General features: G+C 58.4%; 3 protein-coding genes across 6 annotated transcripts; 1 reads left to right on the top strand and 2 right to left on the bottom strand.

Annotated features, from left to right (window-relative positions):
• Positions 1-759: 759 nt before the first annotated feature.
• On the bottom strand, positions 760-9,742 carry ATXN7L2 (ataxin 7 like 2). 4 transcript variants are annotated; one of them, XM_088180383.1, is made up of 11 exons: positions 9,645-9,742; positions 6,643-6,717; positions 6,414-6,518; positions 6,010-6,193; positions 5,665-5,927; positions 4,290-4,372; positions 3,979-4,205; positions 3,224-3,404; positions 2,908-3,029; positions 1,357-2,143; positions 760-1,064 (listed from the first exon to the last, which is right to left on the bottom strand). In XM_088180383.1, exons 1-11 carry the CDS (start codon positions 9,739-9,741, stop codon positions 1,050-1,052), a joined length of 2,139 nt encoding a protein of 712 aa, XP_088036509.1. In that variant the 5' UTR covers position 9,742; the 3' UTR covers positions 760-1,049. The 4 variants fall into 4 exon arrangements, with proteins under 4 accessions (XP_088036509.1, XP_088036508.1, XP_088036507.1 ...); XM_088180382.1 differs by lacking the exon at positions 9,645-9,742 and adding an exon at positions 9,035-9,516; XM_088180381.1 differs by lacking the exon at positions 9,645-9,742 and having other exon boundaries at positions 3,224-3,383; positions 6,643-9,517.
• A 1,124-nt stretch (positions 9,743-10,866) lies between these two features.
• SYPL2 (synaptophysin like 2) lies at positions 10,867-15,329 on the bottom strand. The gene is made up of 6 exons (XM_088180198.1): positions 15,279-15,329; positions 14,574-14,756; positions 13,115-13,233; positions 12,441-12,639; positions 12,167-12,358; positions 10,867-10,995 (listed from the first exon to the last, which is right to left on the bottom strand). The coding sequence occupies exons 1-6, from the start codon at positions 15,327-15,329 to the stop codon at positions 10,867-10,869; spliced, it is 873 nt and encodes a 290-aa protein (XP_088036324.1).
• Positions 15,330-16,174: 845 nt separating this feature from the next.
• Positions 16,175-26,027, top strand: PSMA5 (proteasome 20S subunit alpha 5). The gene is made up of 9 exons (XM_014872841.2): positions 16,175-16,368; positions 17,361-17,427; positions 19,046-19,172; positions 20,464-20,531; positions 21,057-21,164; positions 21,249-21,307; positions 21,997-22,099; positions 23,041-23,127; positions 25,751-26,027. The coding sequence occupies exons 1-9, from the start codon at positions 16,340-16,342 to the stop codon at positions 25,826-25,828; spliced, it is 726 nt and encodes a 241-aa protein (XP_014728327.1). The 5' UTR covers positions 16,175-16,339; the 3' UTR covers positions 25,829-26,027.
• Positions 26,028-26,212: the final 185 nt, after the last annotated feature.

The following is a 26,212-nucleotide window of genomic DNA, read 5'->3' as shown; positions in this document are numbered from 1 at the left end:
CCCAATAACCCTCCATGGTCCCCAGGACCTCTGTGCTGTACTGAGGCCACCCCCAAGCAATTCACTGATCTCCTCAGCCCCCTAATTAATCCACTGCTCCCTCCAGTCCCCAAAGACCCTCTATGGTCCCCTGTACCCTCCTAGCACCCCAGTGAACCCCACTCACCCTTTTGAACCCCCACCTACCCCCGAGCACCCCAAAAACCTCCTATGACCCCCAGTATGGCACCATCCAGTGAATTCACTGAGCCTTCCCATCACCCCAATAAACTTATTTACCACCACGCAGCACCCAGCGAACTCCCAGGATCTCAATGACTCCACTTGACCAACTCCCAGCCCCCCAAAAACTCTTAAGGGGGGCTGCCCGCCCTGCAGCACCCACAGCACCCTGAAGACGCCCTATAGTCCCCAGTACACCCCTCACCACCCCAATGACCCCCTCAGCCTCCCAAAGACCCTTATGAACCCCTGCCCAGCCCCATAGCCCCCTTTACTCCCCAGTACCCCCAGTAACCCTCCACAGCCCCCCAAACGATCCCCCCAGTATCCCACTGTCTCCTCAACACTTAACAACTCCAGTGAGCCCCTTCCAGCTCCCCAGTGACACTCCCCCAGGCCCCCAGTAATTCCTCATGGTCATCAGTATCCTCCTGCCCCATTGAGCCCCCCATCCCCCAAAGACCCCCTGACCTCAGCCCCCAAACCCGCGGACTCCCCAGCACCCCCCTTCCCCCACCGTCCCCCAGTACGCAACTCTTTTCTCTTTGTTTTGTTGTTTTTTTTACAAAAAGAACAAAAACAGCAACAACCGTTTCTTATAAATATCCGCGGCCATGGGGGCCCCGGGAGGTCCGGGTGGGTCCCCAGTGCCGCCCCCATCCCGGGGCTGGTTTAGCAGCAAGAGAACAGAACTGAGAGTTTTGAGGTATTTTCTGGAAGTCTGGGATTTTCCTTCGTGTTTCCTTGGATTTTTTTTTCCCCCCTTCATCGGTTTTCTGGCGTTTCCCGGTGGGGAGGACACAGGGGGGCCCCCGGTGACCCCTCTGTTAATGGGCTTTGGACTGCAGTGGGAGAGGGGACGAGTCAGCCCTGGCGGGGGACACTGGGGACTCTCCAGAGGGTTAGGGGAGCCCCACGGTGTCCCCAGGGTTGGGGAGCCCTCACAGTGTCCCCTCCCAGGACAGGGTGTCCCCTGGCGTTCCCCCTGCCAGACCGGGATGTTCCCCCCAGGACAGGGTAACTCTCAGGGCACAGTGACCCCGATCCCAGTGTTCCACCCCATCGCCTGCTGGTCCCAGTGACCCTCAGGGGGGTCCCTCAGCTTCACCCCTACCTGCCACCCCCCAGCCCTACCTTCAGGACGCTCCTCTTCTCCTCGAAACCCAGGGGCGTCCCCGGCTTCTTCCTGCGGATGGAGCCCCCCGAGCCGGAGGAGCCGGAGCCGGGAGGGGCCGGGGGGCCGGGCAGGGGGGGCGCGGCTTTGGGCTTCAGGGGTCGGCAATAGGTGGCCGCGTTCTTGCGCTTCTTCACCTCATCCTCGGAGAGCCCCCGGGGGGGCCCGCCCAGCCCGAGCAGCGGCGTTTGGGGGTCCAGGGCAGCGGGGGGGGCCCGGCAGGGCTGGGCGGGGGGCAGCCGGCGAACCCGAGGGGTCCCGTTGAGGATGGCGATGGAGGGCGATGCCGGGGGGGTGAGTTTCGTCTTGCCGGGGGGAGTCAAGCCCTGATTTTTGCCCTTGACGCTGTCCCCCAAACAGGTCCGTTTGTAAGGGGGGCTGCCGGCCGTGAGGGGGGGCTGCCAGGGCCGGGGGTCCGTGTCCATCCCGCCGGACGCCTCCCGTGCCCGGGGGGATTTGCTGGCCTTGGTGGGGGGCAGTTTGCTGAAGGAGGGCGAGGGGGTGTTGGCGGGGAGGGGAGAGGTGATGGACTGCGTGCCCCCTCCCCCGCACTCGGGCTGGCTGCAGGCGGCTGCCGCGGGGGGCGACCCCACGGTGTAGGTGAGGCTGGTGGGGACCCGGCACCCCCCCACTGCCGAGAGGGTCCGCAGGGGCGGGGAAGGGGCTGCAGGGCCGTAAAGGGGGACAGCGGGGCTGGGGGGGGCAGCGGGGAGGTGAAGAGGGGGGACGACGGCTGGAGGGATCTTCCTGTGGGAAGGGAGGGGGCGGGTGAGATGGGGAACCCCCAAAATTCCTGCTCCCCACCACATACCCCCAGTTCAAGGGGGGAGAGGTGAGACGGGATCCCTCCAAGTCCCCATTCCCATCCCTCCAACCCTACCCTGTCCTCCCCGACTCAGGTGTGGAAAGGTGAGATGGGAGCCCCCACAAGTCCTCATTCCCAGCCCTGTATCCCCACCTTGTCCCCCCGAGTTTGGATGGGAAGGGGTGAAACAGGACATCCCCTCAAATCCCCATTACACCCCTGCCTTGTTCCACCCAAATTCAGGTGAGGAGGGAGTTATCCAACCCGCCCCCCCCCCCCCCCCCCCCCCACCCAAAAACCTCTGCTCACAGTTCTGCATCCCAATCTTGTCTTTCCCAGTTTGGGTGAGAAGGGGGGGAAATGGGACCTCTCAAATCCCCACTCCCGTCTTTGTCCCTTTAGTCCTTCCTGATTCAGGTAGGGAGAGCATCCCAAATCCCTGCTCCCATCCCTCCATCCCCACCTTATCCTCATCCCTTTGGATCAGAATGGGTTGAAATGAGATCCCCTCCAGTTTCCCACTTCCATCCCTGCATCCTCACCTTACCCTTCTCTGTTTGAACAGGGAGGGGGTGCAAAAAGACCCTCCCAAGTCCCTGTTCCCTTCCTGCCCCCCAATCCCAACACCATGCTGGCACTCTGTGGAGCACAAACCCTCGCTGTGTCGGGGTGGCTTTGTCCCCTGGCCCCCCTCAGCCCTCCTCACCTCCACCTGTGTGTGCTGAGGTGCTGCTCCAGCATGGAGCCCAGCGCGGCGCAGAACCGGTCCAGCCGTCGGTCGAACACGTAACAGCCCGGGGTCACCAGGCGGCTCCCGAAGGTGCAGAACTGGGGGGGCACCGTGCCAGGGTCACTGCAGCCCCCCCGAGCCCCTGCCCGAAGGTGCAGAACTGGGGGGGCACCGTGCCAGGGTCATTGCAGCCCCCCCAAGCCCCCGCCTGGCACGGAGCTGGGAAAGGACGCATGGATGGGCTGCTGGTGGAGTTGGGGGTCCCTGTCCCACTCGGGGTCCCCTCACTCACCGCCTGAGGCCGTGGTGGGCGCACTGGGGTCCGGGGGGGCTCCTCGCCTCCCTCTTCCTCGCTCTCCTCGCTGGACACGCGGCTGCCCCCCTTGGGCAGGGGGAGGGGGAAGCCTCCCATGCTCCCCTCCCCAGAGGTGGCCGGAGCATCCTCAGGGTCACTGTCAGAGGAAAGTTGGGCCCTGCACCAGAGAGGAAGTTTTGGGGTGCTCGATACTGGGGGGGGGTCACTGTGAGACAATAACCCCCCCAAATCCCCATTCCTAATCCCTACAATGTGCCCCCGAATTCAGGTGGGGAAAGGTGAGATGAGAACACCCCCGGACCCCCCCTTATATCCACTCCCCCTCCCAATTCAGGTGCAGAGGAGCTGAGACAGGACCCCACAATTCCTCACTCACATTCCTGCTGCCCTGCCACACCCCCCAGTGCAAGTGGGAAAAGGTGAGATGGGACCCCCCAAAACCCAGCTCCCAGCCACATCTTCCCCTAATTCAGGTGTGGAGGGGGTAAGACAGGACCCCCCAAATCCCTGCTCCCATCCACATCCCCCCCAAATTCAGCTGATGAGACGGGACCCCACAAATCCCTGCTCCAAACCACATCCTCCCCCCCAGTTCAGGTGGAGAGGGAGTGAGATGGAACCCCCCCCCCCAAATCCCCACTCCCATTCCTGCCCTTTCAATGCATTTCCCCCAGTTCAGGTGGGGAAAGGCGAAAGGAGACCCCCCGCCCCCAAATTCATGGGGTACTCACCTGGGGGGGTGCAAGCAGTGGGACAGCCTAGCTCGGCAGAGGGGGGTATTGGGGGGCTGCAGCAGTGAGGGGGTGTCCTGCAGGGCAGGGTGCAGGGGGTCCTTCTCAGGGGGGCTCCTGTCCTTTGGGGGGTCCCCTCGGCGGGTGCTGGCCTTGAGCTCGGCCACCAGCACATCGAAATCCTTGGCCCGACCCTGCACCTCCCGGCGCTGGTGAACCGAGTGGATCTGGATGATAGAAGGGAGGGGCTCAGGACCCCCCAAAACGCCCAGGGTGCAATATTGGGGTGTCCCCTCCCTGTTTTCCACTACCTTGCAGGTCAGCAGGCGGGTGCAGAGTTTGTTGGTGTCGGGGTTCCGCACCCCACACTGCCGGTTCAGGTCACACTCCTTACCTGGGGGGACAGGGAGGCAGCGGGTGCTGGGGAGTGCTGGGGGGGTCACCCCAACACCCCCCACTAGGGCTGGGCATGGAGCACCCACTCCTCGGAGCAGCTCTGAGGGGGGGACACAACCCTGAGAAGTTTAGAGGGGGTGGGGGAATCACTATGTGCTGCTCCCCCCACCTTTTTTTGCCCCTTCCCTGGGGCGACCCCCCCCCTCATTTTCAGCTGGGTTCTGCTAATGGCATTGCTATCACCTGGGAGTGTCTGTGGGCACAGCAGAAATTGGCTCCTGTATTTTGGGGGCAGGGGGGGACACATGTTTGACTCCCATATTTGGGGAATATGTGTCCAACACCTATATTTTGGGGTGACATATGTCCAAACCACATATTTTGGGACAGCACACATCCAAACTCCATTATTTTGAGGTGGCACACACATTTGCCACACTTATTTTGGGGTGATACACATTTGACCCCATTTTTTGGGGGGGCACGTGTTATACGCCCATATTTTGGGAGGGACAACACATTTGGCCCCCATATTTTGGGGGGATGCATGTCCAGCCTCCATATTTTGGGGTGACACATGTCCAACCCCCGTATTTTTGGGGGAACATGTGTTCAACCCCCACATTTTCAGAGGATACACATTTGACCCCCATATTTTGGGGTGACACACATTTCACCCACGTATTTTGGGGGGAACATGTGTTTAACCCCCCTATCTTGGGGCCCATGCATTTAACACCCATATTTTGGGGTGAGACATTTGGCCCCCATATTTTGGAAGGGTACACATTCAAACACCATATTTTTGGGGGGATGTATGTTCAACACCTCCGTTTTGGGGGACATATATTCAACCCCCATATTTCGGGGGAAATGCACATTTGACGCTCATATTTTTGGGGGAGTCACATATCCAATTCTTGTGTTTTTGTGGGGGGACACAAGTTTAACCCCCATATTGTGGGGAGATAAGTGTTCTACCTCCATATTTTATTGGGGACACAATTCACCCCATTTTTGGAGGAACATGTGATTTTGGGGATCCATCCCTGGCTCCCCCTCTTGCTGTGGCCATTCCTTGGGAGCAGTCAAGTGGGGGCCCTAAACCTGCAGGGTGATGGGAACTGGGGGGAGGGCAGGGACCCCCCCCAGCCCACCAGGGGACAGGGGGGAGCCACTCCCCTGGTACCTACCCCACTGCTAGACCTGGCCACCGGAATTCCGGCACCAGGATGTCCCGCTGGGATCATCCGCCCCCCCCCATGGCCGGCAAGGAAAGGGGGGACTCACGCGCCAGCTTCCTGTGGGACCTGGGGGGCGCTTTGGGGGCCCCCACATCCTTCTCCCCCGGAGCGGGGATGCTCTCCGGCATGGCCGAATCCCCCCCGACCCCGGTCGGCACCGGCGGCTCTTTGGGCACCGCGGCAGCCGCGGGTTTCCCCAGGGACTCCTTGGAGTTGGTGGGGACGGCTTTGGGGGGCACCTTGATCCCGTGCCCGTCCGGTTTGGGAATGCTGGGAATCTTCTCCAGGTTCACCACGGGCACAAACAAGCTGTGGAGAGAATTTTGGGGAGGAGGGGATGGGATCAAAGTGACCCCACCGGAGCATCGGCGCCGCCCGTCCCGGCGCTCACCAGAGGTTGTTGTCCTTGTCCGTGTGCTCGGGAAGGGGCTGGGCTCTCCCGCGGGCACCGGGATGCTTCTCCTGCAGGGCTTTGGCCGCTCCGGGGGTCCTGCCAGGCACCGGCTGCCCATTCACGGCGACGTGGCACGCGGTGGCACGGGCATAGAGCTTGCTGAGCGGGCCGTGCCGCCGTTCTGCCGGGATGGGATGGGATGGGATGGGATGGGATGGGATGGGATGGGATGGGATGGGATGGGATGGGATGGGATGGGCCCACTGTTAGCCCACACCAGAGCTCGCACTGCACCCTCCCTGCCCGCAGGCTGTTCCCCCACAGCCAGCCCCGGTGGCATTCCCGGTGCTGTTCCCAGCACCACGAGCTGGAATAGCCATTCCCGGAATTCCCTGGCTCACCACAGTGCTTCTGGAAGGCCTGGGGTTTCACCACCTGGCTGCAGTGGTTGCAGACCACCAGGTAGAACTCGTCGTGTGCAGGGCAGTGCCCGAAGATGTCCATGTCTGTGGGGAGAGCTCTGTAAGCTGGCACAGACCTGGTGCTGCTGGAATCACTGCAGACAACAATCCCAGCTCCATGGCTCACACAGCCCCAACGTGCTGGGTTTCACCCCAGAGAGGAGCTCACCTTCCTTAATCAGGGTCATGGTGTCCAGTTTCTTGCTGCCACTCTTCCCATTTTCCTCCAGCTCTGACCCTGATCCTGCCAGAGACAAAATCCTGTCAGTGGCTGGCACAGGGATGGTCCCAGTGCTCCCACACGGGGATGGTCCGGGCATTCCTGCTCCTGGAACAATTAAACCAGACAAAATTAGATCAGAGAGACAGATCCATCCTGTGAGTGGCGTTGCCCTGTGCTGTGTCACCATCTCCAGGGTTCCCATCCTGACAGCCCAGTGCCAGCAGGAGGGATGTTCCTGATGTGTTCTCAGTGTGGGATGTGAATCCTGGGAAGACCCTGTCCTGGGATGTGACACCCCTGGGACATATTTGCCCTGGGATGGCACATCCCTGAGAACACCCTGGTGCTAGGATGGGACACCCCTGGGGACAGCCCTATCCTGGATGGGATGTAACATCCCTAAGGACACCCCAGTCCTGGCATGTGACACCCCTGGGAACATCCTGGTCCCAGGATGTGACACCCTTGGGTCACCCTGGTTCCCATACAGTTGTGGCTCTTCAGGCTGTGCCTGGCTGGTGTCCTGAGCTCTGTTCTGGGGAGACTGGTGGCCGCTAAGCCAGTGGCAATGGTGACCTGGCCAACTGTGCCAAACTGCATGCCCAGTCCATCCCCAATCCTTTCAGGCCATGCCATACTGGGCACCCAGTTCCATCCAGCTGTGCCATAATGGTAACCAGTCCTGCCTGCCTGGCCATACTGGGTGTCCAGTGCCATCTACCTGTGCCATACTGGGCACCCAGACCCATTCAGATGTACCATGACTGGAGCCCAGTCTGGGGCAGCCAGTCCCAGTGCTGAGAGCCCACAGGGACAATGCCAAGCTCCCAGTAAGGGGTACTTGGCTCCCAGTGTGCCCTGCCCAGATCCCAGTGCAGGATATCCCAGTGCTTAGCACGTGATGCCCAGTCTCCCACCTGGAGCTCCCAGTATCTCCTGCCTGCTCTGGGGTAATGGTGGCAACTAATTCCCAGTCCAGGCTCTCCAATTACTGCTCTGTTCTCACCAGTGTCCACTGCACCTGGGATATCTGGAATCCAGGATGGGGCACCCAAAACTGGTTCCCTGTAACAGGCGCAGGGTACAGACTGGGGTGCCTGGTGCCAGATCAGTGCCCAGTGCTGGGTGCCCAGTTCCTAGTGCAGAGATCCTGCTGCCCAGTTCCTGAATCCCAGTGCTCAGTGTGGCTGCCTAGTGCCCAGTTCCCACTGCAAGCACAGGGTGTCCAGCTCCTGGTGCCCAGTATAAGATTCCTAGTGTTTGGTTCCTGGTATTGGGCAACTTTTGTAGGATGCCCCATTCCCAGAGCTGGGTCTCCAGTACACAATGCCCTGTTCCCAGTGCCAAATCCCCAGTGCTGAGTGCCCAGTTCCTGGTACTGGGTGCCATGTCTGCCTGCGCAGTGCCAGGCTCCCAGTCCCAATTCCTGGTGCCAGATGCCCAGTGCTGGATGCCACATTCCCAGTGCAGGAAGTGCCCATTCCCAGTTCCCAGTGCTGGGTGCCTAGTTCTCAATACTGGGTGCCAGGTCTGGATGCCCAGTGTAAAGTTTCCAGTGTCCTGCTGCCATTGCAGGATGTCCTATTCCCATTGTCTGGTGCCCAGGGCTGGGTGCTCCACTCCTGTTTCCGCATATTCTGGTGCAGGATGCCACATTCCCAGTGTGTGTTCACCAGTGCTGGGTGCCAGTCTGGTGCCCAGTGCCAGATTCCAGGTGCCCAGTATAAGGTGCCCCTTTCCCAATGTGTGGTTCCCAGTGTAAGTGCCCTATTCCCAATGTCTGGTTTCCAGTGCAGGATGCCCCATTCCCAGTACCAGGTTCCCAGTGCAGGGTGCCCCATTCCCAGTACCAGGCTCCCAGTGCAAGGTGCTCCTTTCCCAATGTCTGGTTCCCAGTGCAGGGTTCTGCTTTCGCAGTACCAGTATCCCAGTGCAGGGTTCTCCTTTCCCAGTACCAGGTTCCCAGTGCAGGGTTCTCCTTTCCCAGTACCAGGTTCCCAGTGCAGGGTGCCCCTTTCCCAGTACCAGGTTCCCAGTGCAAGGTGCTCCTTTCCCAATGTCCGGTTCCCAGTGTAAGTGCCTTATTCCCAATGTCTGGTTTCCAGTGCAGGGTGCCCCATTCCCAGTACCAGGATCCCAGTGCAGGGTTCTCCTTTCCCAGTACCAGGATCCCAGTGCAGGGGTCCCCATTCCCAGTAGCAAGATACCAGTGCAGGGTTCCCCATCCCCAGTTCCAGGTTCCAGTGCAAGGTGCCCCTTTCCCAATGTCTGGTTCCCAGTGCAGGGTGCCCCATTCCCAGTACCAGGATCCCAGTGCAGGGTTCCCCATTCCCAGTACCAGGTTCCCAGTGTAAGGCGCTCCTTTCCCAATGTCTGGTTCCCGGTGCAGCGTGCCAGGTCTGGCTGCCCTGTTCCCAGTGCCAGGTGCTAGTACAGGATGCTTCATTCCAGGTGTCCAGTTCCCAGTGCCAGGGAACATCCTAGGACATGCCAGGACAACCTGCTCCAGGCACCCGGCACCACAATCTGGGCACTGGGAACCCTGCGCTGGGCATCAGACCGGCACCCTCTGCTGTGCGCCCAGGTCCTGGCACCGAGTGCTGGGTCTCAGTGCCCAGTGCAGGGTTCCCAGTGCCCTCTTTCCCACTGCCCAGCGCAGGATGCCCCGTTGCCGGTGCCCCGTTCCCAGAGCAGAACGAGCCGCTCCTGCTGCCCGGTGCAGAACCTGCTCTCGGTTCCCAGCGCCCGGCGGAGGATGCTCCGTTCCCGGTCCCCAGTGCAGGATGCCCCGTTCCCAGCGCCCGGTGCAGGATGCCCTGCTCGCGGTTCCCGGTGCCGGACTCCCCTCTGCCGGTGCCGCTGCCCGCCCGCCGCGCGGCGGCGCTCGGACCGGGGGTCGGCGGGCGCGGCCCCGGTCGCGAAGCCCCCCCCGCCGCCGCCGCCCTCACCGGTGTCGGCGGGCGGCCCGGCCCGCTCCACCCAGGCGCTCCAGCTCTGCCCCGCGAACTCGTCCAGGCCGGGCACCGGCCGCCGCTCCGCCGCCATCGCCGCCGCCGCCGCCGCGGCACCGCCGCCCCCCCGCGCCGCCCCCGCCCCGCGCATGCGCCGCGCGCCCCGCCCGCCCCGCGGCACTATGGGCATTGTAGTCCCGGCGCGACCCCCGCCCGGCCCGACCCCGGAGACCTCGCACCGGCACGGGGCACCCGGGATCCCGACACCGGCATGGCACACCCGGGATCCCCATACCGGGATGGGACACTCGGGATTTCGCACTGGCCTGGGGGGTCCCAAGTGATCCCTGTACCAGGCTGGGGTCTCCTGTTATCCCTATACGGGGATGGGGGAACCCGGTATCTCTATAACAGGTTAAGGGCACTCGGTATCCCTATACTCGGTTGGGGTTCTCTGTTATCCCCATACAGCACCCAGAACCCCAGTTATTCCCATAACAGGCTGGGGTCTGGCACAGTTATTTCTATACTGGGCTGTGAGCCCAGGGTATTGCCATACAAGGCTGAGGTTCCAGGTTATTTTTGTACGGGGCTGGGGATCCCCGTTATGCCTATACCAACTTAGGATCCCCCCTTATCCTTCTATTGGCCTGAGGTTCCCTATTATCCCTATATGGAGCCGGGACTCCCTGCCATATCAGGTTGGGGTCCCAGGTGATCCCTTATACTGGAGTGGTGCTCCCAATATTATCCCAATACCGGACTGGGGTTCCTGATTATCCTCTTACTAACCTGGGGTCTCCTGTTACCTGTCTGGGACCCTCCATTAGCCCAATACTGATCTGAGGTCCACAGTTAACCCTATACCAGAGATAGGGACCGGTTTATCCCTATATGGACCAGGATGCCCAGGGGCGTGCGTGCCTCACCCAGGGCTGTGCGCACCTCCGCAGACACCAGGAGCCCCAATCCAGAGCTGGTACCCAGGACTTTATGCGCCCCATACAGACATAGACCCCCCGGGGTGACACAAAGAACCCCCGAGAGGAAGCGCGACCCCCGGGGTTCCGTGTCCCCCTTCAGCATCCGAACCCCCGGCGGCTCCAAGCGCGGGGACAGCCACACCCCGTCCCCGGGCTGGCGGCCGGCGCGAGGTCCCGGGGGCCGGGCGGGATCCCCGGGCTGGGTCGGCCCCCGGGGGTTCCAGTAACCCCGGCGGTTACTGCTTGTCGATGGCGCCTTGCTCGGCCGCGCTGTCGCGGGGCTCGGGCGGCCGCAGCAACGGCGTCTCCCGCAGCACGAACCAGCAGTTCCCGGCCCACAGCAGGAAGTTGAGAAACCCGAAGAGCTGCAGGAGAGGAAAGGGGAGAGGGGAGAGGACAGAGAAGAAGAGAGAGGGTCCTACAGGGCACCCTTGGGGGAGCATAGCACCGGCACCCCACACACCCTGTGCACCCCATGAGCTCCAAGCACCCCGTTCATTCCCTACATCCCACGTACCCTGTACATCGTGTGTGCCCTATGCACTCTATACATCCCATACACCCCATACATTCCCTATACCCCACGTACCCTGTACAATCATGTGCGTCCTATGCATCCCATGCACCCCATACATTCCCTACACCCCATGTACTCTGTACATTGCGTGTGCCCTATGCCCATACACCACATACACGCCATAATTCCCGTACATCCCATGCACCCCACTGCGCTCCAGGCACCCCATGGACCCCATCTTACCCATGTGTAACCCATGTCCTGTGCCCCCACGTACCCCATACTCCCTATACGCCCCATGTGTTCCATGCACCCCAGGCACCTTATACATCCCATGTGCCCCACATGTGCCATGCAACCTGTGCACCCTATGGACCCTGTATGCCCCATGTGCCTCATGCACCTCCTGTACACCGTGCAACCCACATGCCAGATGCACCTCATGCACCTCACTTCACCCCATGCACCCCATGAGCCCCATATGATTCATGCACTCCGCATGCCCTATGTACTCATGCACCCCACACATCCCAAGCACCAATGCCAGGGGCTGCATCACCACCACCCACCCCATCCTGAGAGTTCCTGATGGCTGGGGGGTGCAGGGTGGATCCCACATCCCCTGGGACCAAGACAGGTGGCTGTGAAATGTTTTCACCCACATTTCTGTGAGTGTGCCCGTATTTTCATCTGTGTGGCCACATTCCCACTGCCCTCTCCTGGCTGAGCTCAGGAATCTGGCACGTGTATGCACACACAAGGACAGGGGTGTGTGAGTGTACACCTGCGTGCATCTGTACGTGTGCATTCCTGGTGTGCTCACACATCCACGTGTGCTGTCCTGTGAACACGTGTGTGCACTGCTGTGCCTTCACAGGCACAGCTTTGCAGCCTGTGGGCTGCATGTGTGTGCACATGTGCTGCTCAGCTCTGCTTGAAACCCCTAAACTGTGCTCCCAATCAAAAAATGACACGTATTTGGCCATGTGTGCCCATGTGTGTGCCCATGTGGCCCTCACCACTGAGATGTTGGCCAGCCCCATGGCCGGCGTGGTGCCGGCGTCGCAGGTCACGCCTTCGCCCTGGCAGGCCCCCATGGCAGCGATGAGGGTGGAGGGGCGTGTGGCTGCCTTCACATCACTCAGCCCCTTGCCCCATGCTGCCGCTGCCACCAGCCAGAAGAAGGCAAAGCAGACGGTGACGCAGAAATCCTGCCAGGACGAGAGCCCGGGATCAGCTGCCATCCTGGCATGGCACTGGATTCACGTGTCCCGAGGGATGAGCCTGCCTTACTGTGAAGGGGAGTTTTGTGTTTTCGGTGTACAGGGAATGGAAGCGGAGGTAGAGCACCAGAGCCGCCATGGAGTAGAGGAAGGAGAAGACCCCCAGGGTCACGAAAAACTCGGCAGGAGCGGAGAAATCACCAACGAGGTACAGGGTGTGGAGTTCTTCACCATTACAATTCGGCATCGAGAAGGAAATCTGGTATAACCTGGGATAGAGGGAGGGGGTGTCAGGGGGCTGCGAATGGAGAGGATGGTGGGGGTAGGTGGTATAACCAGGCTGGGGTGGTCCCCTGGGATGGAGGGCACAGATCCACTGCCATAACCTGGATTCTTTTCCAGGGTCTAGTGCCTTGGCATGGGGCCGATGGCAGAGGAAAGGGGCTAGAACTGTGACTCTCATCTGGCCCAACTGCATCATTGCCCTCCCAAATAAATCAGGATTCCCATGGTCTTCCCTGAGTACTGAAAATTCCCCTCCTTCCCCAGCCAGGTCTTCCACGATTAACAAGAATGCTCCTGGATGGTGTCAGGAACTGAAGCCAGGGGATGTCCCATGGCGTCAGGGTATGGATGGTCCCCACAGAGACCATGGCTGTGGTCCTATGGAGGCCCTGCCAGCAGGAAGGGAGTCTAACCCCAACCCAGCACCCGCCAGTTTGTGAGGGATCAGCACCCCCTCACCTGAAGGGGTACCCGAACTGGATGTTGATGGCTGTCAATCCTTTGCCGTCACATTTCACTGTGGCTCCGGTCTCACCGCTGAAGGAGCCGCAGGAGCCGAAGGCGAAGATGGCAAAGAGCTACAGGAGAGGGCAATGGGTCTGGGGGGGTTGAGTCCCTGGGGGAACCCCTTTCATCCTTGGGGGTTGGGTTGTATCCCCTGGCACTGAGTAATGGGCAAGCTGCCACCCCCCAGCTGTTGGCCTCAGGTACCTCCCTCCAACGCTGGGATTCTACTGGCACTGGGATGTGAGGATGGGGGCATATCTAGGGGGGTGAGGACACCAAGGCCAAACCCACCCCAACCCCCCCTTAATTTTGGGCAGGGTACTGAATGCCAGAGTGGGTTTCCAGACAGCTGGGAGCATCCCCATGGTAGGAGCCTCGGAGTTGTCCCCTCCCCAGGAGCCACCACTACCCTCCCTTGCTATCAGAGTCACACTGCCTCCATCTCTTGGGTGAGGGTTCCGGGAAAACACCATTCTCACAGTGTTTTCCCACAACTCCTTCTGGCTCAGCTCCCAGCTTCCCGGGTGAAATGGGAAATCTAAGCTGCCAGGCCTGACACTGCAGGGATGGGCAGCCTCATGTGTGGCACTCAAGGTTTAATCAGGATTGTTGGTGGATCCTCCAGGGATTTTCTCCTCGTTTTTGTTTTTGGGCTGTCTTTGCATGTGGGTCTGATCCTATATGGTGGCCTCAATGGCAAAGCCTCCATGGGTGGTATTATGCAAACCCAAGAGCTGTAGGACTGGGGGAAAGCCCCTCAATCTGGCTCCTCCTGGTGGGAGATGCCCGAGGCTGAGTCCTCCTCGTACCTCAGTTTCCCCCGGGAGCCCCCCAGCCCTGGCAAGGCTGAGCTGCAGAAATGCCACCCTGAAATCCAATATCACAGGGAGCCATTCATGGCATGGCCAGGACAGGACAGAGCTGCAGGCGCTTGGTTGCCCCCCTGTCCCCAGGGTCCCCCTTCCTGGGGCTCACTGACCCTCAATCACTCTCCCCACCCACCCACCTAGTGCCCCCTGAGCCTGTGGGAATGGCGGGGACCCGACACCCCGATGTCACTGTCCCCTTTGGCACGGCTGGGCAGAGCCACCTGCTCAAGGTCACCGAGGAGGGCCGGGAGGGGCTCGTGGCCTGAACCCCGGCGTCCATGTGGCCCTGCTCCCCTCCTTCCCCAGATCCCCAAAATAAGGTCTCCACTCCAGCTGCTGATGGGGTGCAGGAAGCTCTGGCGGGGCGGGGGGGGGCTCTGGGATTCCTTCGTTCTGGGGGGGGCTTCAGGAAAGCAATGGAACACCCCAAATTTGGGGGGACCAGGTCCTTGGGGAGCAGCACCCAGCAGTGCGGGGGAAGGGGCTGAGACGGGGGTCCGGGATCAGGCCCGGGATAGGGGGACACACCGGGGGTCACTCACCCATTCCAGCACCTTGATGAAGCCCAGGGGCTCTTGGAGGCGTCCCCAGCGCAGCCCACGAAGGACACGGTCCTGCAGGAGAGAGTGACAGGAGCCAGGGAGCACCGGGACTGCGCCGGGACTTGCCCCGGCTCTGGAGAACCAGGGGGGCTGCACCGGGGGAGCGAGGGACTGCACCGTGGGCTACTCCGAGTGGCCACAACGGGATTGCTCTGGCCACGGGACTGCAACGAGGGATCAGGGGGCTGCAAAGTGTCCTGCTCCGGCCTGGGGGTTACCTCGGTGGAGAGGGGTCTACTCCGGGAAACCGAGGGGACTACCCTGGGGAACCGGAGGGGCCGCACCGGGGGACCGGGGGGCTGCCCCGGGGAAACGGGGGGGCTGCAACGGGATTGCCCTGGGCAGGGGGCTGCCATGGGGGACCTGGGAACAGCACCCGGCACCGTCCTCGGCACGAGAACAGCGGAGGGCTGCACCGCCACACTAGGAGGCTGCACCGGAGGTCGCACCGGGCGGCTGCACCGGGACACTGTGGGCTTCTCCGGAGGTTAGCACTGGAACACGATGGACTCCTCCATCGGGGGATCGGCACCGGGACACCGGGGGCACACCGAGGGTCTCCTCGGGCAACAGTGCCGGGATACCAAGGGGCTGCACCGGGACCGAGCCGCGGTCACCGGGAGGGGGGACGCACCGGAGCCCTACCTGGAGCCGGGGCGCTTTATCACCGGCCGCGGGGGCGCCGGGCTCCGACATGGCCGGGCCGGGGGCGGTCGGTGCTGCCTCCGCCGCCCGCTGGGACGGCTCCGCTGGCGGAGCCGCCACCAAGCACCCCACGGCCCCCGGGACAGACAGCACCGCCCCGCCCCCGGCAGCGCCCCTGGGCCGGCCCCGGGCCCCTCGGGACAGCCCCTCGCTCCGGTCCGCCCCCAGGCCCTCCGGCCAGCGCGGGATGCGCAGCGCCTCCCTGGGGGGGTCCGTCCGTCCATCGGCTCCGCCGATCCCCCGTGAGCCGGGAGCGCTGGAGCGAGGAGTGAAGCCCGCCGGGGGCTGCTAATGGGGCCGGCAAGGAGGCTGACGGCGTCGCACCGTGTGCTGGGCGTTGGGGAGATCCCAGGGGCAAACACCCCTCCCGGTATCTCCTCCCGGTATTCCCTTCCCTGCATCCCGTCCAGGAGCCCCTTCCCGACACCGCCTCCCGTAGCTCCTTCCCGGTGTCCCCTTCTCGGTATCGCATCCCTGGTATCGCCTCCCCGACCTCCCTTCCCGGTACCCGTTTCCCGGTACCCCCTTCCCGAGTCCCCATTCCTGGGAACCCCTCCCGGCACCGCGCCGTGCCCGCTCGCAGGCCCCGCCCCCTGCTACTCTGCCCCCGCCCATCGACGACCACGCCCCGTTGGAGCCCCGCCCCATCACGGCTGTGCCCCGCCCCCGCTGCTCAGACCACGCCCCCGACATGACCACGCCCCACGATCCGCTCGTGTTGGACCCGCCCAAACCCCTGCCCCCGCCCACCCCCGCTCCCTCCAATCCCCTCCCCGCCCCTGTCCTCTGCGCTGATCCCGCCCTTCCCGTCCTCCCATTGGCTAGGCCGAAGGGCCACTGTCCAATGAGAGGGCGGCGCGGGCGGAAGTGCTGCTCGGGGCCGGAAGCGGCGTTGCAGCCCCCGGTGAGGCCGCGGAGCTCCCGGTACCCCTGGAACCCCCGAGCCCCCCCGGCACCTCCGGAGTCCCCGGGATCTCCCGGAACCACGCGGCCCCGCCGTCATGTTCCTCACGCGCTCCGAGTACGACCGGTGAGTGCCTCCCCGCGCTCGCGGCTGAGTCACCGGCCTGCGCCCGGCGTGGCCCGACCGGTCCAGGGCGCCATGAGCGGCGCCTCCCGCACTGGGATCGCACCGGGAGCTGCCAGGAGCCCGCAGCGTTGCTGGGCCCTGCCACGGGACCGGGGCCTGCCGGGATGGGACGGACCCGAGGGCGGGGGTTGCTCCTGAGCCCTTGGTTGGTGTGTGGGGATGGGATGGAATGGCATGGGGTGAGATGGAATGGAGTGAGGTGGATTGGGATGGGATGGCGTATCCAGGGAAAGGAGCGTGTCCAGTGGGCAGCAACGGAGCTGCGGAAGGTTGGGTCTGGATCACCAGGGCTGGCTGAGGGAGCTGGGAAAGGGGCTCAGCCCAGAGAAAAGGAGGCTCAGGGGGGACCTTGTGGCTCTGCACATCTCCCTGACAGGAGGGCCAGTGAGGGGGTCGGGCTCTGCTCCCAGGGACAGGAGGAGAGGGAACGGCCTCAAGTTGGGCCACGGATGTGTGGTTTGGATATTGGGAATTTTTTTCTTGGAAAGGGCTATCCAGTCCTGGCTCTGGCGACCTAAGGCTGTGGTGGAATCTTTATCCCAGGAAGGGCTCAAAAAACACGTGGGGGTGGCACTTGGGGACAAGGCTTAGCAGTGGCCTTGACAGTGCTGGGGGAGAGGTTGGACTCCATGATCTCAAAGGATTTTTCCAACCTCAAGGATTCCATGATTCTATGGTAAAACAAGACTTTTGTGGCTTCTGGTGGGCCCTTTGGATTCTGAAGGCTTCCAGCACCCACAGTGTGCTAGGACATCTCACCTTGACCTGCCAGCTTTCCTTGTGTTCCTGTCCATGAACATCGTGAATCCAGACCCTGGGGGTGTCCTTTGCTGAGGGGGACACGTCCCTGCTGCCCTCCCTTCACCCCTGAGCAAGGACTTGCATTCCATTGGTTTCTTGCTTTTCTCACTCTGTCTGTGTTGTCGTTGCAGGGGTGTGAACACGTTCTCTCCAGAGGGGAGGCTCTTCCAGGTGGAATATGCCATCGAGGCCATAAAGGTACTTTCAAAACGTTTCCAAACTGTGACACCTGGGGCTCCTTCAAAGCCCAGTTATGGATTGTTCACAACTAATCCAGGCTGTGTGTGTTTCCTCCAGCCAAACATCCCACAGCTCTGCTCTTTTATGGGTCATTGAGAACCAGAACGCATCAACTTTCCCTGAAGTTCAGCAGAATGTTCCCTCCCTTGTCCTACCAAGTGATTTATCCCCAACTAAAATGCAATCCAAAGCTAAATCAAACCTAAAACATTTATTGGGTGCATTTAAATGTGAAGGTTGTTATGGGCAAACCCACCTTTGCAGGGCCAAATGGCCTTTGGGGATTAAATATCCTTAATTGATAACTATTCCTGTTTATTATATTGAAAAAATGTGGGTGTTGATTGGTAATAAGTTTAAGTTTGGAAGAAACAGGTCAAGTGATGAAGGGAAAAAGCTCTGAGGTGTTTGTATTGGGGAGAAGGGTCCTGATTTTATGTTCCCTTTGCTGCTTTAGCTCCTTGGACTTCTAAAAGGAGGAATGAAGTAACAATGTAACAGAAAAAGCAATACAGTTACCAATGACTTGGGAATTAAGGCTCCCATGTTGGTGACCATGCTGACTTGATTAGTTAAAATGGATCTCCTGGAGCAGGGAGATCTCCTGCCATACCTGTAGCTGTAGGTGCAGCTTTCCAGGGAATCTTGGGGTTAAAATTAAACCCCATGTGTTGAAGTGGATGTTGGGAGTGAGCATTCCACATTGCAGCTGAGACAGTTCTGCCAGGAAATTCCGTAGTCTGGAATAGCTGCAAGTGCTGGGAGCAAGGTGGGATCAAAGTGGGATGAAGGTGATTGGTGGTGGGGTTAAGGTGGGGTTAATAGGACCAATGTGGGGGTTGGTGGGATTAAATAGGATTGAGGTAAGGGCTGGTGGGATCCAGAAAAGCATTGGTAAGATCATGGAGGGATCAAGGCAGGGGCTGGTGGGATGAAATGCAGCTGTTGGTGTGATCAAGGTAGGAACTAAGTAGGGGCTGTTGGGCTCAAGGCAGGGATTTGTGGGACCAAGGTAGAATCAAGGTGAGAATTGGTGGGATCCAGGCAGGGCCTGATGGGATCAAGGTGGGATCATGACAAGATCCAGCCAAAGGCTGCCAGGACCCCCTAAGATCTGTCCCTGTGCTTGTGGCCCTGGTGACACTGAGGTGTCCTGCAATCCTGGGGTAGAACTTGCTGCCTGGGACTCTGGGGAGGGCAGGAGCTTATGGAAAGCCAAGTGCCCAAGCCAGAGCTGCAGCTCTGGGGATTTTTAGTGATGTGGGAAATTCTCTCACCCTTCAAATTCTTTTTTCCTGCTGGCAGAGGAGAATTCCCAGGTCCTTTTACACTCACCAGGCTCTACAAACTGAAAGATGAAGGACGTGCAGCAGCCCCACTGGGTTCTCATGGGAATCACATGGATTTCACCTTCCCCATTTCCTCCTTCAGGGAATAAGCTTTAAAATTCACCATGCAAAGCCAGAGTGTATTTGTGTGTGGGTGACACAATTGAATCCAAATCAACACTCCTGCAAGTGAGTCAGAATTAGCATTGATGTTTGTGTGAGCTGGAGCCTGTGTTGGTGTTTTGCAGCTGGGCTCCACAGCCATTGGGATCCAGACCTCAGAGGGAGTTTGCCTGGCTGTGGAGAAGAGGATCACATCTCCCCTCATGGAGCCCAGCAGCATTGAGAAGATTGTGGAGATTGACTCCCACATTGGTATGGAGGAAGGATTCTGCCCTGGGGGGTCCCTCTGCATCAGATCTGGGAGCACTTCTAAAACTGTGAATTATTTATGATACGAGAATATGATATTTTTATATTTATGGTATGATTTGGGAAGTTGTGTTTTGGGATGTGCCCTCCCTGCAGGCAGTTCTGCCTGGAGCAGGAATGCTCATCCTTCCCAGTGCACACCAGCTCCTGGTCACTGGTTTTCCAGGCTCCAAGCAAGCAGAATGTAGCTCCAGGAAGCAGAAAGAGGCAGCTGAAGCACTGCCCCCTGCCTCAGTGACCTCCCTCATGAAACCTCATCCCAAATTTAGCTCTGGCAGGGCAGAGAATTATGGTGGGCTTGACTGGAGCCAGTTTCTCCAGGATCACTGATGCCACCCTAGGGCCACCAACACCTTGATTGGCCCACAATGAGCTTATGACCAAAGATGTCACCCTGAAAGGCAGGAAACCTCCAAAATTCCCTTATTGCTGCTCCATGGGCATGGGAAGAACTCCAAGAGTCCAGTTTCCTCCTCCCAGGAGCTTGTGGTGCAGCCCCCCCTTCCCAGAGTGGAATCTGTGCTGGGGGCTCCTGCTGTGGGGCAGCCAGGGCCCCTTCCCAGCGGGTTATTCTGGAGCAAATCTGTTTCAATCCCACAGGATTCTAGAGGCTGACAAAGCCCTCTAAAATTGAATCCAACTATACCAAGGCCACTACTAATCCATGTCCCAAAGTGCCACATCCACACTTTTTGAACCCTTCCAGGGATGGGGAGTCCACCACTGTTCACAGGGGCAGCCTGTGCCACTGCCTGAGCATGCTTTCCATGAAAAAAAATTACCTGATACCTGACCTGAACCTCCCCTGGCACAGCTCGAGGCCATTTCTTCTCGTCCTGTCCCTGGGAGCAGAGCCTGACCCCCCCCCCAGCTGTCCCCTCCTGTCAGGGAGTTGTGCAGAGCCACAGGGTCCCCCCTGCGCCTCCTTTTCTCCAGGCTGAGCCCCTTCCCAGCTCCCTCAGCCTCTCCTGGTGCTCCAGACCCTTCCCCAGCTCTGTTCCCTTCTCTGGATATGCTCCAGCCCCTCATTGTCCTTCTTGTGAGAAACCCAAAACTGTTCCCAGGATTCCAAATGTGGCTTTGCCAGTGCCCAGCACAGTGGGACAAATCTCTTCCCCACCTTCCCCCTCAGGGACCAGCTTCTCCCTGCAGCCCTTTGTGTTTTGGGCAGTCTGGGGGAAAACACATCCCAAATAACGAGTGGAATGACTCCTGTTTGCCCTTTCCCTTCCAGGGTGTGCCATGAGTGGCCTAATAGCTGATGCAAAGACTTTAATTGACAAGGCCAGAGTGGAGACTCAGGTAAGATCTGACATCTCTGTTCTTAAATTGGTGGCACAAATCCCAAGAACTCCTTGAAAGTCCTGGGAAAAGGAAGATCATTCCATCTGGGAAGCTGGGGGCTTGCTCAGGGAGTGTCTGACTGTTCTGGCAAAATACTGGATATACTGGTTTTCTTTTTATCCTCTTAAATTTCCTGGATGCCTCGGGTGCTTTGAGGTCCTAGGTACAAATCTGTGCTGCAGCATTTTCCTGGGGTTTTCTGAGCTCTGGAGAGCTGGATAACACATAGTTTCCAAAGCAGATATTGGGATAAAGCCCTTCAGCCTTGCATTTCCCTATTGGCATCCCAAGGCCTTGGTATCTTAAAATTTTCTGTGGATTTCTGTACATTCTGCTTTTCTCCCTGATGCTGGCTGTACCCTGAGTTCCACAGGGAAGTTATCCTTGTGTCCACACAGGGTCTCACCCCACCTCAGCCATGCAGGGGTGTCATATTTTGGGAACATGGGGATAATGGGAATCTTGATTTGGATTTCCCTGCAGAATCACTGGTTCACCTACAACGAGACAATGACGGTGGAGAGTGTGACACAGGCTGTGTCTAACCTGGCCTTGCAGTTTGGAGAGGAAGATGCTGATCCAGGAGCCATGGTGGGACCTGGGGGGGGTTGGGGGTGCTGGGGAACCCCCCCTTTCCTTGCCCTTGTCTGAGCCATCCCCTCCTTTCTCCCGCAGTCCCGCCCGTTCGGTGTCGCTCTGCTCTTCGGAGGAGTGGATGAGAAGGGACCCCAGCTGTGAGTTCCCCTCTCTTAATCCAGGGAAAAGACCAAACCTCCACTGCAAAATTCCCAAGCTGTTTTAGAACTCGATTCTGGGATTTTCCTTAAGCTAAACCCTCGGGGTTTATCCCATTATATCCCTGATATGTTTGTTAATCCTGTTAAACCCTTTCCAGAGCCCCATCTGCCTGTTTGGCATTGGACAAAACATCATATCTTCCCCAAACCCTTGCTTTTTTTAATTTAAAATGTGGTTTCCTGGGGAGGAGGGAAGTGTTAAAGCTCTCCTTGTCTTGAGTGTATTCTTACCTTTCCCTAAAGGACCGGCAGAGCCACCAGTAACATAATCCATGTGACATTCCTTGGGGAGGTGTTGGAGCAGCTGTAACCTGAACTCATGGCTCCAAATGGCCCCACTGGGAGTGGAAAAGGCTTGGCAGAGCCTGACCAGTCAGGTCTGCCTTCCAGCAGAGAAAACTTGCTGAATTTATTAAAGAAAAAATTAGGATAAGATGGGAAATCCGAAGGAGAATGGTTCCCTGAGGAAAAAGGGCAGTGTCAGAGTGTGTAAGCTGCCAGCCTGGGAGCTCTTGGGGATGAATCCCAGCTCCAGCTGTGCAGGCAGCTCTGGGGGGCTGGTGAGAGAGTCCTCGGGGTACCCCAGGGTGAGATGGGGTGCAGGTAGTCACCCCCTGTCCCTGCAGGTTCCACATGGATCCCTCGGGAACGTTCGTGCAGTGCGATGCCAGAGCCATCGGCTCCGCCTCGGAGGGAGCCCAGAGCTCCCTGCAAGAGGTTTACCACAAGGTAAGGGCTGGATTTGGGATTGGGGGTCACATCTCGTGGGTCTGGGGTACTTCACCACCTACCAGGATCCCCTGATTCTCTCCCCAGTGAGGATTTAGGACTGGGCTGGATAGGAGGTGCCTGAGCTGCTCAGGGCAGGATCACTCCTCAGCAGTGGATCCTGTGAGTAGGTGCTGAGGATCTCTGAGAGTAGAGCTGCTCCCAGCAGCTGCTCTCTGAGGGGCTGCTCTCTGCCTGTGAGATAATTAAGGCCATGTCAGGAAGTTCTCTATAAATAAAAACTGAGCTCTGAGTGCTGCTGTCAGCATTGGGCTCTGTGTGGATACAGCTGGAAGCATCCTGAGCTCACACCAGCACCTTCACCTCACCAGGGAAGGGAACAGCTTTTGTGCTGGAAGTGTTCTGGTCATGTTTGATATTAAATAGGAATTTTATCTCCCATGAGGAGGAACTGCCTGTTTTAGGTGGTGAGAAACCAGACCCTAATGAAAAGCACAAATAGTGATGGTAACTGGGAAGACTCATTTGTTCACCAGAATTCTCCAAATTACCCAAATTCTGGACTCCCTGGATTGTCAACCCTTTTTCAAGTGCAAAGTGAAACACAGCTGTGCTGCACATCCCTCTGGTTCTAAGGACGCACGGGATTTATCAGATTAAATGCAGCATGGAGAGGGAATGTGGCTTTTTGGGAGGGAATTGTTCAAGAGAAACAGCCCCTCCTGTCCCAGTCCCATCAGATTTATGTGCCCAAATGAAGGATTGTTAAATCTCAGGAAGGCAGGGTTTCACTGTCCCTGTGGATATCCCTGCCCTGCCTGCTGCAGATCCCTTGATAAGCTGCTCCTTTGGCTGCCTGGCTCAAGGGATTTGGGAAAGGGGAGGGAGAGGGGCCTGTCCTGAGCCTGCAGCATGTAATCCACGAGCCATTTGTTTTCTAGTCCATGACGCTAAAGGAAGCCATCAAATCTTCCCTGGTCATCCTGAAACAAGTCATGGAGGAGAAACTAAATGCCACCAACATCGAGGTGAGTCCTCCTGGAGTCAGCATTGCCCATGGAGCAGCTCAGGGCTTCCTGAGCCACCTGCTGCAGATGTTCCTGCCATTTTCATCATGTGCTGTGGGGCATTTTGGAAAAGTTGAAGCTTTTCCCTTCCAGAGGTAGAGCCTGGTCTGTTTTCAGGGCTAATCCATGATGAACAGAAGGGATTCTTTGACCTTCTCCAGTCAGCAGAACCCAACATACCACCCAGACTGCTTGTTCTTCCCCTGATCTAGCCATTCTTTTTTGCCTTGCTGCTTGTAATATTAGAAGGAATGAAAATTACCCAGCTCCTGGGCTGCTATATTAGTCCTGGGGCAGTGCCAAAAATCCCTTGGACAGTGGGAACAACAAGGATCCTCCAGGAATGGCTGTGCCCCTGGAACCCTGGGGGCAGGCAGTACCCACAAACCTGGGGATGCTGGGCCCCCCAAACCTGCTCCATAGGCTCCTTTTTGGGTGGGAAAGGAGCAAACCCTCTGGATTGGGTGGGGTAACTGGGAGATGAGAAGTCAGGCTGGTGGATAGAGTTTGCTTCTATTTTGGGTGGGTTATGAGACACCAGACCTTTCCAAAGTGTGGCATTCCAGCTCCTGAGCTGCTCTCTCCTCCCATTCCTTCCCTCTGAGTGCTGGGAAACCTTTTCCCAAACAGCCTCTAGGTATTCACCCCATTTTTCTATTAAATGTTGCTGTGGGGGGGCCATTCCTGGTGGGATTAACCAACTTCCTTTGGAGGGGAAGGCCAGCAGCACATGCAAACGTGGATACTCTGTCCCAAAATCATGCCATGCAGCTGGACTCTCCTTCCCAGGTGCTCTTCCAGCCCTTAGCCATACATTTTTTCCTGGTACAGTGCAGGCAGAGGAATGTGTACAGTATCCTGATGTCATGTCCCTGTTTAACAGGGCTTAACTGTGCTTGGCACGGCCCTGGGGTGGGGTGGAATCGTGCTGGGGGAAGGACAGCAGGAATGTGCTGAGGATTAAAAGGTTTCTATTGACTCAAGTCACCCCTGGCTGAAAATCTGCCACCTGAAGAGCTCTTTGCTTCCTAGGAGTATGTGCCTCTCCCATTTCTTGGCTCCAGCCACGCTGCTGTGGCATTTTCCATCTAGGAACAAAGAGAAGGGGGAAAGTGTGGTTGTGGAAGAATTAAATCTATTGATGGCAAAGGTCAGGAGCCTGAAAGGATTTCACCATTTTAGATTAATGACTTCCCTGTGAAGCCTGTCAGGGAATGGTGGAGTGAAGCTTTGGTAGGGTGAGGGACAGGTTTGAGCAGGTGGAAAAGCAAAGGAATTGGTGTCTCTGTTGGTTTTGGGTGTTCATAAAGGTTTGGGGGTTTTTTGGTATTTAGAGCTGGTTTTGGTGCATAAATCTGGGTCTTGTTGAGTTTGGTTGGGTCCAGGATCAGTCCAGCCCCTGCACAGGTGGTCTGGTGCCCAGAGCAGCTGTGGCTGCCCCATCCCTGGAAGTGTCCCAGGCCAGGCTGGACAGGGCTTGGAGCAGCCTGGGACAGTGGAAGGTGTCCCTGCCATGGCAGGGCTGGCACTGGATGAGCTTTAAGATCCCTTCCAAACCAAACCACCCCATGATTTGAGGGGCCTAAAGTGGCATCTCCAAGTGTCTCCACCTTGTCTGAGAGTTCTGAATGAAACCTGGGCTGGCAGGAGCTGGGATGTTTCCACTTGGAAAAACACCTCGTGGAAGCTCCCTGCCCCTGGCTCAGGTCCTTCCCCGTGTGCTGGTGAAGGGGGGTGTGATAGGTTGACTTAGGTGTGATAGGTGGTGAGAAGTCACCTCAGAAGAGCTCTGGGATCTGCTGGGATGCTCCAGAGCTTTCCTTCAGCTTATTGGTTGCATCCATAGACTTTGATCTCTGGAGAGTCAAACCGTGTGCCCAGTGCCTGTGAGTTCAGGAGCATCCCATCCCATCCCATCCCATCCCATCCCATCCCATCCCATCCCTCTGCTGCCCCATCCCATTCCCGGCCCTCTCCTGCCCCATCCCAGTCTGTTATGGGATACCCCAGCTCATTCCAGGGCATCCCAAACTCTCTCTGGAGCCTTGGCATTTCCACTGGCACAGCTGTCCCTGTTTTGGGTTGCCACCCCTGAGCCAGGTGTGAATATTTCTGCTCACGTTTCTCTTCCAGGCTTGTCATTCAAGTATCCCTCATCCTTGGTGCTGCCTCTGGAATGTTTTGGCTCTATGCCCTCACACTGTGTTGTCCCTGTTTTCCTTAGAGATCTCTGCCTCAGTTTCCCTGAGTCAACCCTGAGTCCCCTCAGCTCCCAGACAGGCCAGCATTTATCCCTTTGGTTCTTGGAGGAGAAGAATCCTTTAGAGAGACAGGAATTCTCTCCAGGGAGGTTTTTAGGGCTTTTCCCCCATCAAGTGGGAGCAATGCCTGCCTGTTCCCACTAAAATTCCCTGTGCTGCTCCTCTGAGGAGACTGAGTCAATTCAAAGCTATTTGTGCAGCAGGCAGCTATTTTAGGGACTCATGGAGCTGGAATGATCCTGCTGGTCTGGCAGATCAGAAGAAGGAACAGCTGCTCCCTGCTTTCCTCAACCACATTTAACCCCTTGTTCCTTCTCTTCCAGCTTGCCACGGTGGAGCCTGGGATGAAATTCCACATGTACACAAAAGAGGAGCTTGAGGAGGTCATCAAGGATATTTGAAAAAGAGGGAGAGACCCCCAAAAGCTCAAACCCCTGCCCTGACCAAAGGAACTGGTCCAGTTCACCCAGCTCCTGGGACTTCCCTCCCCACAGCACCTGTATCTGCTGCTCCTGCCAACTCCAGAGGTTTTTTACCCTTTCTGGACAGAACTGAGCTTTGCCGGAGGAGGGAATGAAATAAATCATTTTGTTATTCTCATTGGGCTCCTCAGCAGGGGGGAAAGGTGGCAAGGCAGGGATTTGGAGCTGAAATTGGGGGTGGACTGGGACAGCAGCTGTGCCCAGGGCACTGCCAGGTCTGCTGCAGCAGCGAGTCTCCCTCTCGTGGTGCTGTCCATGGGGAAATCCAGGTGTCATTCCACACTTTTTAAAAAAAATTAGAGT

This window comes from Sturnus vulgaris, chromosome 29, assembly GCF_052056855.1.
Source record: "Sturnus vulgaris isolate bStuVul1 chromosome 29, bStuVul1.hap1, whole genome shotgun sequence".
NCBI lineage: Eukaryota > Metazoa > Chordata > Aves > Passeriformes > Sturnidae > Sturnus > Sturnus vulgaris.
The sequence above is the reverse complement of the archived record's forward strand: the minus strand, read 5'-3'. Positions and strand labels throughout refer to the sequence as shown.

Excerpts from the sequence above, each read along its gene's own strand:
- ATXN7L2 (XM_088180380.1), bottom strand. The coding sequence starts at position 6,898 with ATGGGAACCCTGGAGATGGTGACACAGCACAGGGCAACGCCACTCACA. Across the intron at positions 6,194-6,413 it reads GGCCTTCCAGAAGCACTGTG|AACGGCGGCACGGCCCGCTC; the intron begins GTGAGCCAGGGA and ends CCATCCCGGCAG. Across the intron at positions 3,030-3,223 it reads GCCCACCACGGCCTCAGGCG|TTCTGCACCTTCGGGAGCCG; the intron begins GTGAGTGAGGGG and ends GTGCCCCCCCAG.
- SYPL2 (XM_088180198.1), bottom strand. The coding sequence starts at position 15,329 with ATGTCGGAGCCCGGCGCCCCCGCGGCCGGTGATAAAGCGCCCCGGCTC. Across the intron at positions 12,640-13,114 it reads CAGTTCGGGTACCCCTTCAG|GTTATACCAGATTTCCTTCT; the intron begins GTGAGGGGGTGC and ends CCTCTATCCCAG. Across the intron at positions 12,359-12,440 it reads ACACAAAACTCCCCTTCACA|GATTTCTGCGTCACCGTCTG; the intron begins GTAAGGCAGGCT and ends TCGTCCTGGCAG.
- PSMA5 (XM_014872841.2), top strand. The coding sequence starts at position 16,340 with ATGTTCCTCACGCGCTCCGAGTACGACCG. Across the intron at positions 16,369-17,360 it reads ACGCGCTCCGAGTACGACCG|GGGTGTGAACACGTTCTCTC; the intron begins GTGAGTGCCTCC and ends TTGTCGTTGCAG. Across the intron at positions 19,173-20,463 it reads GGAGATTGACTCCCACATTG|GGTGTGCCATGAGTGGCCTA; the intron begins GTATGGAGGAAG and ends TTTCCCTTCCAG.